The sequence below is a fragment of the Aricia agestis genome, chromosome 1 (genome assembly GCF_905147365.1).
Source record: "Aricia agestis chromosome 1, ilAriAges1.1, whole genome shotgun sequence".
Lineage (NCBI taxonomy): Eukaryota > Metazoa > Arthropoda > Insecta > Lepidoptera > Lycaenidae > Aricia > Aricia agestis.
Window position 1 is genome coordinate 11,296,119 of NC_056406.1, and position 12,170 is coordinate 11,308,288.

General features: G+C 38.3%; 1 protein-coding gene across 15 annotated transcripts in view; it reads right to left on the minus strand.

Moving 5' to 3' along the window:
* Positions 1 to 12,170, minus strand: part of LOC121734177 (voltage-dependent L-type calcium channel subunit beta-2) — a 32,346-nt gene that overhangs the window by 5,608 nt on the left and 14,568 nt on the right. For 6 of the 15 annotated variants that reach the window (XR_006036690.1, XM_042124702.1, XM_042124655.1 and 3 more), the window contains exons 2-8: positions 6,858 to 6,907; positions 6,263 to 6,379; positions 5,810 to 5,929; positions 4,854 to 5,040; positions 3,482 to 3,499; positions 2,517 to 2,727; positions 619 to 739 (exon numbers count right to left, since the gene is read on the minus strand). Coding sequence is in view for 13 of the 15 variants with exons in the window: in XM_042124655.1 (XP_041980589.1) it covers positions 619 to 739; positions 2,517 to 2,727; positions 3,482 to 3,499; positions 4,854 to 5,040; positions 5,810 to 5,929; positions 6,263 to 6,379; positions 6,858 to 6,907 (824 nt within the window). In the remaining 2 variants the exon portion in view is untranslated. Of the gene's footprint in view, positions 1 to 618; positions 740 to 769; positions 891 to 2,516; positions 2,728 to 3,481; positions 3,500 to 4,853; positions 5,041 to 5,809; positions 5,930 to 6,262; positions 6,380 to 6,857; positions 6,908 to 12,170 lie in introns of all 15 variants that reach the window. The other 9 variants (XR_006036688.1, XM_042124650.1, XM_042124680.1 and 6 more) reach the window with 7 other exon arrangements.

The window sequence follows — 12,170 nt, forward strand, 5'->3', positions numbered from 1 at the left end:
GGTTATACTATGTTCCACAGCCGATGTGATATCCGAAAATATGTTTAACGTCACTGAACTACCAAGATACGATTGGAAGCAAAAGTGTTATGGCGACAGAACAACAAAATTCCTGGTCATTTTGATTAATAATATGGTATCATGTCTACTGTGATAGGTATCAGCAAATTTACAAGGGTTTTACTTTGGAATATTTACGGCTTAAATGTGTGTTCTGAAGAAGAGGGTCGTGCAATCGATGTAGACAGTAGACTGGCAAAATCACGCGAATGTAATGAGTGTTCTGTTCGTATTGGAAATCGGTATTACTGGGAGAATGGTTTCGAAAAATATTATTGAGATGGAATGTCATACGGTGAACGAATTCAACTATTTATCCGAGTGACACAAAACCCTAAAGTCGAGTATTGGTGGAGTAGTAGGTATGTACTTGTACTTCTATCTTTTTAGATAGGCCACTCGGATATATCGTTGAAAAGGGCCGCAAAGAAAGACAATAGATATACTCATTGCGTCAAATAGCCGATTACAAACGCCAGATGCATAAGCGTCAAGGTGCTTTGGTCTCATGCGGTTAATGGACAAACAATAGCCTAGTCATACACCCGGGCACCGAACCTGCACTTCAGCCAAGCAATTCGTTCGCGAATTCGCTCTGTCCATAATCGGTTTCTTAGCATTATTGAGCAAGGACCGCTTCGCCAGGGAGATATCGGCCGTCACCCGCGTGATGATGATCCTGAAAAGAGTGGAGCGGAGAGTTTAGTACCTGGACTTCAACGATGCAAGTACGTGCGTTCGAACGCTCCACGATAGCACGCTTCGAAGCGTTGTTGAAAAGTGACCGCTTCGCTAGCGATATGTCGGCCATCACGCGGGTTATTATTATCCTGAAATATTAGTCAACTTAAATAACATAAAGTATAAATTATACTTAGAAATTATCGTAGAAAATAAACGATTTTCGATCACATGCAACAAAATGATAGATGTTATCGCTGTCCACTGTCCAAATAGACGTTTCCTATTCCAGGGTAGTATGTACCATCGATGAAATTGATTCCTAGGCAGTTGAAGGACCTACGTCATTTGGTCGGCTTATGTCAATTCAATGTTAGCTGTGATCGGTCGTATGGGTTAGACTTAATGCGACCAAATTACTTAGGCCCGCCATATGCCTATGAATCAACTTCTCTGATAATACATGTCCTGAACAGCAATAAAGATCAGAGGCCGGCAATGCACCTGCAGCTCTTCTGATGTTGCGAGTGTCCATGGGCGACGGATCACGGAAGTTGCTTTCCATCAGGTGACCCGTTTGCCCCCTTATTTTATAAAAAAAGAACTCAGAAGTGATACGCCCATGGTATCCGCTATTTTTCCATCCCTTACAAAGAAGTCTTAAGTAAGGAAAAATGATAACGATTTAATATCCATCACCACTATAATGACAAGTGTGTAGTTTGTTTATTACCTAAAAGCTGAAAATATAGTAACAAAATTGTAACTGCAAAAGAAATAATAAAAATTGGTCTTGTAAATTAAACATTTTGACTTTACGCTCCATAAACAACGGCATATACTCAGTACATTTTATAAGTATTCAGAACTTGCGTCAGAAATATTCTGACGTACGATCAGAGGAAATTATTCATGTCAAGTCGGATATTCAAGAGGATCTGACAAATCACATCTAATCTAAAATTTAATTGACATACACTGACATAATTTCGTGGGTATATGTGGTAGGTAATTCGTGGCAGCATCTTGGTATGAATTAGATTCTTTAAGGGGGCGACTAACCCTAAAGTGTCGAATTTATAATTCATTTTTATACTTGAAAATAAGCTCCGAATTGTTTCATTTTCTAAAATTAGATACAACATTATATTTCCGAGAATTCGATCTGAGCAAAAACACGATATCTTAAAATTTTCTATATAGAAAAAAATCACAAAGATGCATCTAATTTTCACGAATTTTTTATTTATTGCCATAACCGTGCATTGAACTACGTTAATATTTTAACACATTGTATAAAATTCTATCATTGAGAGATCGACCTAGCGGATTTTAAAAATGTTGTATATTTATCGAGTTATTGAGAAAAAACTAATTTGGATAAGAATCCGCGTCGTTCTTTTTCACCTGGCATATGAAAGACGGGCGTGAGTGTGAAGAGAGAAGGACGATGTTTGATTTTTGGGGTTAGTCGCCCTCTTAATGGCAACTACTGCATACGAAAAGCGTCGTAGCTTACTATACTATATTATGTCGGCACTACATAATATAGGCGAACGCGTTGGCCGACGCGTTGGCCGGCGCGCTGGCCTAATGTGTAGAACGGGCGTTCGTGCGTTGGCGGTAGGTATTTCGCCTGTTCTGCACATTGGGCCAACGCGTTCGCCTATATGTAGTGCCGACTTAAGACGCTTATCACCTACAGTGCTAGTATTAGCTTAAGTATTGAATTACTGTTTCAAATCTAAAATAATATGTTACGGATTATATCTTACCTGCCCTCAAATCGTCTTTTAAGGAAGTCAAAGAGGGCTTTCTGCATCATGTCCGTCACCTCGTAGCCCTTGAGGGACGGTCCCACTAAGACTACTGGTCTCATAGAAGGCACCACGTCGTAGGGCGTGCAGGGCTCATTCTTCTTGAAGAAATTCTTTCTTTTGTCTTTGTTAGCCGCGAGCGCCGCCGCACCGCGCGCGTCATCGTCTCCTGTAATACCAACATCATACAATTACTACACATCACTCACAATAGTAGAAACTTGGAATAAAATTAGATTTAATTACTCTTATTTTATTCCAATTTTCTACTACTCAAATAGTTTTTTATTTTAATTTTTGCCAAGTCTTATAAGATTATTTTAATATTTAGTCTGACAAAAATTTATTAATAGTTAAGATTAGGTAAAATTGACAGTAAGTATATTATAATTATTGTTAACAGTATTATAATCATTATGAATATATATACGACACACAATAAAAGGTCCCAATTCATACATTCGGGGAGCCAAAACAAAATTTGAAACTTTGCTCACACAATTACATACTTTGGTTATTAAAAATAGTATAGGTGATATATTTTAGGTTCAAATAGTATCATAAATACAATCAACCTAAATACGGATGCAGACACAATCGACAACATCAAAGTACCAACCTACTCATTCAATACTAAATATACTCGGGACATACATCGGTAACATTTCATATGGGCTTTACTTGAAATACATACATAAGGGGGCTATAAATAATAATTTACATAAATAGAGGGAGGGTACGAGAACGAGACAAAAGCAAAACTTGCACCGAGTTTCACTTTTACGACAAAGCATAATGTAATGGTATGTGATTAAGTAGGAAAATAAATTTTATTCATTACACAAATAAAAGATCACAGAACCAAATTAGTTTTGGGTGAAAATTGGACAGATTTCCCGGTCGATGGGTGAATGCGAGCTTACCTCGATCGGTCGGCACATCTGAAAACACGCCAAACATGAGTGCGAGAGACCCAGGAAATATACAACTTTCACCGTTTCATGACCATGAGGCGAATGATAAGCACACTTATGTTCAGTTTGTTTTTGGGCCAAAGAATCCGGAAGATGTTAGAGTTTTGTTACCTATGGTGTGTTTACATTAATTTAAGAAGATATTTAAATCAAGGAAAGGTTATTGTTATAGTAAAAGTTTAGCAGAAGTTTTAATAGTCCTCAATAGTTACTACTAATAATGTGAAGGTAGTAGACGAAAATTTAGATAATTATATGTCAATTGGTTACTACGAGTAATTACTATACGTTCAGGGTGTAAGTTCCGAAGATCAAATTGAAATACATACTTATTATAAAGTGTTTGGATATTTTTTAAATACAATACGAGGTAAATGTTTTACTAAACAAAGCAAAAATAGTCTGAAACAATGTGGAAACTGCAATGTGAAGTAAAAACTTTCCACCTAAAGTTATTCTGTCTTCCACGTTTTTCATTTTTCCTTACATTTTCTAATTTGCCTATTCAGATATAAAATTCACCCTGTATAGTTGTGTCCCTATTAGCGTGAGTACGTGGTCGAATATGAAGTGGTAAAGCTTAAGCAGCTACTTATTTTGTAATAACCGACTTGCAATGCATGTAACTTATCTTAGTCAGCACGTTTTAGCATTTGTAGTAGGTATAATCGCGGTTTAATTTATAAACAAAGTATAAGACACAAGCAAGTAATCCATGTATTATTCTGTTGAAAATTTTAAATATAGCTTTTTCAACGTATAAGATAAAGACGCGGATTATTTATCCCCGTCTTCTTTGTTTAAAAAAAGGCCGCTAGTGTTTACAAAACGCTTACTCACTCGTATTTATACAAACTTACCTACCATGTTTAATTTTGTAAGTACCGAATCTTCCAATTTTGTAAGGACCGAATTTTCTGTAGGTACATGTATTACAAGCCAGCTGTGTGTTACTAATATTACTATGCATGGCATAATATATAGTCCGTTCAATGTTAAATGTCACAAGCTTAATTTTTACTTCATTCCAAAATAGTCTAACTCTCGTCTGAAATTACGGTCCAAAATACACCGGGAGGCCGATCGTTCAGGTCAGACTGATTGCAGAAAGACCTAAAGGGAAACACACGGTAAAGTACCAAACGAGTCCAGCCAGGTCAGCCTTCGTTTAGTCTGACCCATTCGACGGGCTTCCCGGTATTTTGCGCTGTTAATTTTTGGAAACAACCTCTTTAGCCAAATAGCGCTTGCGTCACATAACACAGCTCGGACTACAGCGTGCGGCGTGACATACAGCGTGGCGCTGCAGCTGGTAACGTACCGGGCGAGGGGGGAGTGCTACCTCGACTGGGGAGCGGTTGTGCCATGGCGGACGGCGGGCGGGGGTACCGGCCGCGCGCAGCCAACCCCGACCGCACCGACTCCAGCTTGACCGGGGACGGGATGAAGCCCACATCACACTTCTCGTCCACCTTCCTCCCGATCCACCAGTTGTTGTCGTACTTCTCCTGAAATTAGATGTGACGTTGAGTGCGTTGATACAGTAGGTAAAGCACCAGATACTGGATGCTGGACTGGATTTAACCTTATACGAGCTGTATTAAAACTAAGTGATAATACTTTAGGGTGTGGATGTGTATCTTATATAGAGTTCACTGTAAAAGTAGCAGCTCTGAAGAGTGCAGCTGAATTCATAACTCAATATATAATTTTGTGGATTAGTAGACAAAAGTATAATAAACATCTATATATATTATTATAAAACATAGTCGCTTTTTTCCTTCATGTCCCTTTGTTCCCTTTAATCTTTAAAACGGATTTTCATGATTCTTTCAGTGTTTGATAGCCCATTTATCGAGGAAGGCTATAATTTATCACGATAAGACTAATAGGAGCGAAAAAATAGAGGAAAATGTGGAAAAAACGGGGAAAATTATTTAAAAGGGCTAACTTGAACGCGCTAATCTCAGGAACTACTGGTCCGATTTGAAAAAATTTTTCAGTGTTAGATAGCCAATTCATTGAGGAAGGCTATAGGCTATATTTTATTACGCTAAGACTAACAGGAAAATGTGGAAAAAACGGGGGAAATTATTTGAAATGGCTTATCTCGCGAACTACTGGAGCAATTTTTATGTTATTTGGAACAGATAAGAAGTAGACCATGTGAAGGATCATAGGCATCATTTTAATCATTTTTTCAGTGGCTATATATTTTATACCCATACGAGGCCGGGGCGGGTCGCTAGTGTTATAATATAATAGAATATAACGTACCTTGATATGGAGGAAGTCCCGCACTTTGAAGGTGATGGCACAGCCGTGCACCGGCGAGTCGTCGTCCACCGAGCCATCGTACTCCACGTTCGTCCGCACTGCGAACGCCACCGGCTTCGACTGAAACACGAATGTGTTCTATTAAAATTGGTCCAGCATTCTCCTCATCACAGTTTGGTACCTGATTTTGTCAATGTTAAACTCTATAGTCGAACCATGACTTTACAACGGGATATAAAAATATTAAAAAATTATAAATATCAGTTCAATCATATTCATATTAATTATCCCCAATGAATTACCCCTGTATGAGAACAGGAATTCAACTGATCAAGATAATTTTTAAGTCATTAGCTATAATATAGTCAGTTTTTAGAAAAATCCAAAATTTGTCTTGTCGCGTTGCCAAAAAAAAAATGAAAAAAATATATAGAGGTGTAAAGGTGAGCTTACCCTCGCCTTTTCCAACTGTTGGAGAGCCTGCGCCTCTGCCTTGCGGCGCTCAGACTCTTTATCTTCGTCTAGCGACAGTTCCGAGGATGGTTGTGAATAGTTTGAATCAGCTGAGCCCTGAAAATCATAAACACTCGTTAGTAACATATTTACAAAGTCTGCCGAGCTTAGCTAAAAAGTGAAACACAGTAAAAAACGACTGCAGCCAAGTACCTATCGCTAGTCAATGGCTTGGCTAAAGGCGTTTATTTTAGAAGATTACCCCAAATATACGAGTTTCTGAGGCGTAGGTACGGTTAACGGTATATTTTACTAACTATTAATTTTTTTACTGTGTACGCGAAAATCGTTTGTGTTTTTGTGTATCGTGTACCTAAATAAGTTTTTTGTATTTAACGTACTTATTTTTTTAGTTGGCTTCTCCTATCGAAAAAATAATGTAGATACATTTTTAGATACAGTCAAGGGTTTTACGTTAACAAAATTAATGATCAGGTATTATAATTTTTTGTTCAATTATTTTTTAAAGGAAGTATTAAAAATACATATTTTTTTGAAATGAATAATAATCAACAATAAAAATTTAACTCCTTACCAAGGGCTTGTAGTTTTTGTTCATTGGTCGAGCACGTCGCGGTTTGCGGACTGCATGCAATGCACAATCAACACAAACAGACAAAAATCAGATCATGCTTTTTATTGTAATAATTATAAAAATATAAACACTATAAATTAGTCATTCATAAAAAAATGTGTCAGTAGCCATGCAATAATGATTAGCGTTTTGTAAATAGATGTGTGATTACCAATGAGTGATGAAAAAACATGTAAGTGCGTTTATGTCTTTACTACTGATAATTGTATGGCGACGTGCAAATGAAAACGACTAAAACTTAGCACGAGCCCACCTTAGATAAAAAATCTAAAACACGAATAGTCAATTTTGAAAAAAAAATTGGGACTAATCGGCGCTTTAAGGGGTGTTCGCGACGCGGCAAATGAGGCGCGATTGATTAAGATGTTTGAATGCGAGCCGGCATGGGAGGATTTGGCAGACACGGATCGAAACCGTGACGTCATATCCCCTTCCAGTCGCCCTCATTCAACCTCGATTCGCATTTCCTTACATCGTGTCATTCTCGAAGCATCATTTTTGTGTCGACTTATTTTGTTTAACGTATTATTAAACAAAACGAAATAGGTTCTTTAATACATATTCATAATTGTTTTTATTATACTGTAAATTTTATGTTTACAGGTACCTATTTCTTATTGTCAAAATTCGTCGATGATTTCTTTTTTTTTCGTCTTAAAACGAAAATTTTTTCGTCAAATATAAAGTACTTATATTGATTTAAAATACTGGTCCTATGTTTCGGGTCCTTAGCCCAAGTCAAGGTTTTTCTTACAAACGCCTGGGGCCTCCACATCCATACTTCCATACTAATAATAATAATAGTAGCTCCCACACCAGTTTCGGTGACGGTGGCCGGTTTCATTGAAACCAGGCCAGCTAAGCAGGAGTAATTTTATAGTGCCCAAGTGTGTGCGCAGTACACAAGAGCACTCTCTATTTCTTTACTCTCATAAACCAGTGGAACGGAAGACCGACACGACCGGCGAGAGATCAGGCGCAGGACCGACTTTTTACATGCCCATCCGACGCATGAATCTTCTTACTTGTCAGACAATCAGGTGATCAGCCTGCACTGTCCTAACCAAACTTGGAAATAACATGTTTCCAACGCGGGAATCGAACCCACGACCTCCGAGTCAAGAGCCGTGCTCTATACCACTAGACCACGGAGGCGTTAATATTCCATTCCATACTAGTATTATAAATGCGAAAGTGTGTCTGTCTGTCTGTCTGGTACCTCTTCACGCTTAAAACGCTGAACCGATTTTGCTGAAATTTAGTAGATAGATATTTTGAGTCCCGGGAAAGGACATGGGATACTTTTTATCCCGGAAAAATGTACGTTTCCCGTGCTATAAACGAATTTTGGCGCAACGGAGTTGCGGGCGTAATCTAGTAATAATTGATACGGTGGTACGCCCAATGCCTATGCATCACTAGAACTATTCTTGTCTATCGAGTGGATATGATTTATGATCGTAGATCTGAGTAGTCAATATGCCTTAATCGATTTAAGCTATAAAACTATTTCGGAATAGAGATTTGGCTCTCGAATATGCATTGCAAATAATGTTTCAACAAGGTTTCTTCCAGTTATTTTATGGCAACACAAATTTTAAATGTTAAATAAAGGATTGATATTATGTTTAGGTATTAAGTAGATGTTTTTTTATCGCGCAAATGGCCCACCACACATTCCCATCACTCCAACTCCTGTGTCGCCAGGATCAACGGTGGTAACCAACCACGAAAACCCTTTGATCTCAGGGGTATATAAGGGTTAGGTATTGGATGAATTTTTCATTTTTTTGCAAACATCGTAGCCATATGAGTGAGCCCAATTCGATTTTTTTAGGATGTTAAGAATTTACTCGTACGAATAAGGGGGCAAGAGTAAACGGGTAAATGGAAAGCAACTACCGTCGCCCATGGACACTCGCAACATCAGAATAGCTGCAGGAGCGTTACCGGCCTTTGCCAGACGTCATTCATTCCTACATGAAAAAAATATACAGCATGCCATATCCTGTGTTTAGAATCGTTGGACACAGCAGCATAAGTCTTGTTAGTCGTTACTTATAGAAACCTTTTAAAAGAGTATACATGTGCTGTATCGCATTGGATAAAACTATGGCTTTGTGTTATCTAATCTATTTACTACTTATTATGGCTAGTCCGGATTAGTCGACAAATAATTAACAGGCTAGTCATAAAATGCAACATTCAACATGGCCAAGGGGATATTGAATGACGTCAATTCCGTAAATTAATCCATGAAAGAAAAACACTTTAATGTTAAATTGCTGTTTATGTCGAAAGGGAAATTCTGCTAATGCGATGGTGGTAGTATTGCTTCATTTATAAAACGTTGTAGAGTAAGTCCTTCCTTACCTTTCCTACCTTACCTATCCTTACCTTACCTAACTGTAGTAACTTTAAGATAAGGTTACTAAAATATTTAAGGGATATTTTGTGCATATGACACTATTCTTAGATGTGACTGCATAGGCACAAAACATAATATAATTTGCGTAAAGGTGCTCCCTCACTGCGAACATTCGCCTGTAATGTAACGTTACAGAGTCGAGCATTACATCAGTGAGGGAGAAGCGCCGAGCATTACAATGCGCACCTTGTGATAATACAGTGTGTTACTTGATACAACTTGTAACATCAATGCGCTGGAATGCTCAAAGACGAATGTTACAGTACACGTGAATGCTCGTCGGTCAGGAAGGTATTTTTGTAATTTAATGCTCGAAGTCGAATCTTAAATATTATATTACACGTGAATGCTCGTCGGTCAGGGAGGTATTTTTGTATGTAATGCTCAAAAACGAATCTATAATGTTACATTACACGTGAATGCAGCACCTTAAAGGTAAAAATATCATGTATAACTATGTATCTCCACTCAACACCACGCCCGTATAAATAATAATTTTTTCATTGTTTTTCAGGCTAAATTTTCACAAAATATAGGCTTTCATTGAACTACACCATACATTTTATACCCGAATAAGTTCTCAGTTGCCAGCCCAATGTTAATTTCATTGTTTCCCTCACTTTGATAAAATTTATCTTTACAGCGTGTTAGAACAATAACCATTTATAAAAATAGCGTACATTTGCGTGTCGTAATTAAAAATTAAACAAGCAGCCGTGAGACGGCCCAGACACGCAGCTTTGCATGAAAGCGATGCTTACAGTTTGCTACTCGGAACTCGGAACGTTATTTAAAGATTTTTAGACGGTACTTGCTTTGTAAATTGTAAATTCTGAGTCTCGTATAATGTGAAAATTCTATGGAACTAGGAAAACTAATATTAAATATAACTTTCGGCTATTTCTACTATCAAATTTTGATTCATGGGCAGATGGCGGACGTATTTTGGTCGCGTTTTGTCAAACCCAGCCGACAGACGATGAAGACACCCTCTAAAATACACAATGAAGTTGACACAATCTGGCCAATTGACGAAGGTTCGTCAACTGCCAAGGAATTAATTTCAACTTCAATGGTACCAGAAGTTAACCAGGCGAGCCGACGTGAGCCACAAAAATTTCACATTTGCTATTCGGATAAAATTTTGTGCCTAGCCACTAGGCTAGGCACAAAATTACATAAGGGACTCGTAAAAAGTTCCATAAGAATATAATAAAGATCCATAACTATAGTCAAAACTACTAAGTTTTGACTATAGTTATGGATCTTTGGCATTGGCAACCAAAATGAACCTGCTATGGAGTAACTTTTTACGAGTCCCTTATGTTTTAGCAATCTCGTCTATTGAGTTAAATATATGTACTCGTATACTCGGACGTTCTGTAATGCCAGTACAATTAACAGTAAAAAGTTGATTGTTTAGATTCGAACGTCTAAACAATTAGACTTTCGAGATCTCTGATCATTTTTATACTGAGTATTGGGATCAAAAGAACGTTGGTATTTATGATCTTACAGCTGGTAGTAAAACGGACATTATTCATGTGTTTAGTAAATCTCAAGGCCTTCTAATTATAAGGCAATGTCGAAGACGATGCAACATCAATATGAGTTAATGTATTTTCTACTTCCAATTGATTTTATGTCTTTATTATTCCCTTTAGTCATCAATAGATGCCTACCTGTAGGTAGACATCTATTGATGATGTGTTTTTGAGATCCAGTGGTATCCTTGCCCTGGGCGAGGTTATTCAAATGGAGCAATTCTATTAGTTCTCAAAAACACATTCCTCGCAACGCAGGTTAACTCAGCTCCGGTGGAAACGCACCCTCATTGTAAAAAACCTTTTCTTAACAAAGATAAAATGCTTTTTTTATGAAATAAGGGGGCAAACGAGCAAACGGGTCACCTGATGGAAAGCAACTTCCGTCGCCAATGGACACTCGCAGCATCAGAAGAGCTGCAGGTGCGTTGCCGGCCTTTTAAGAGGGAATAGGGTAATAGGGGAGGGTAGGGAAGGGAAGGGAATAGGGGAGGGTAGGGAGGGGAATAGAGTAGGGGATTGGGCCTCCGGTAAACTCACTCATTCGGCGAAACACAGCGCAAGCGCTGTTTCACGCCGGTTTTCTGTGAGAACGTGGTATTTCTCCGGTCGAGCCGGCCCATTCGTGCCGAAGCATGGCTCTCCCACGTGTATGACTTTTTTATTACTTTATAGTACTTTATAGTATTTTTACCCCTAAAACGTTTCAGTAGCAGTTATTTTATCCTTTAAAGTGTGGCACCGACACTTGATCCCAAAAGTAATGCTAAACCCGACTCCAATGCAAATCTGGTCTTTGCTATGTAAATACAAGCTTCGCGAATTACCCAAAAGAAGACTGTCTACGCCCAACGCGAGACATCACTAGCGCGACCATCCCATCACTAGCGCGTCGATCCCAACGCTTGCGTTTCCGCCTCCGCGCCGCCATCTTGTCAATGAATCGAACCTCAAGAAGATATTTTCAATAAGTGTAAATCTTACATATTAACATATGAATAAAAGTTGTAAATTTACTTGTAGACTGGTTTTGTGTGCAAATTAGTATTTCTACATAAATCACGCTTCCTAAGAATAAACATTTGGCGACCGTTTGGATCACGAATCTGCAATCCCGGGAACTATACCTGACGCTGCACGTCTACTATTGGCTTTTCGTTGATGAATATCAACCTATATTGTGGAAGGAGCCTGCGTGTATGCTGCCCGGCCGATAAAAAGCTAAGTCCTATCCTATAAAAATATCCAAATGTCCTACTTCTACACCACCACCTCGTGGCC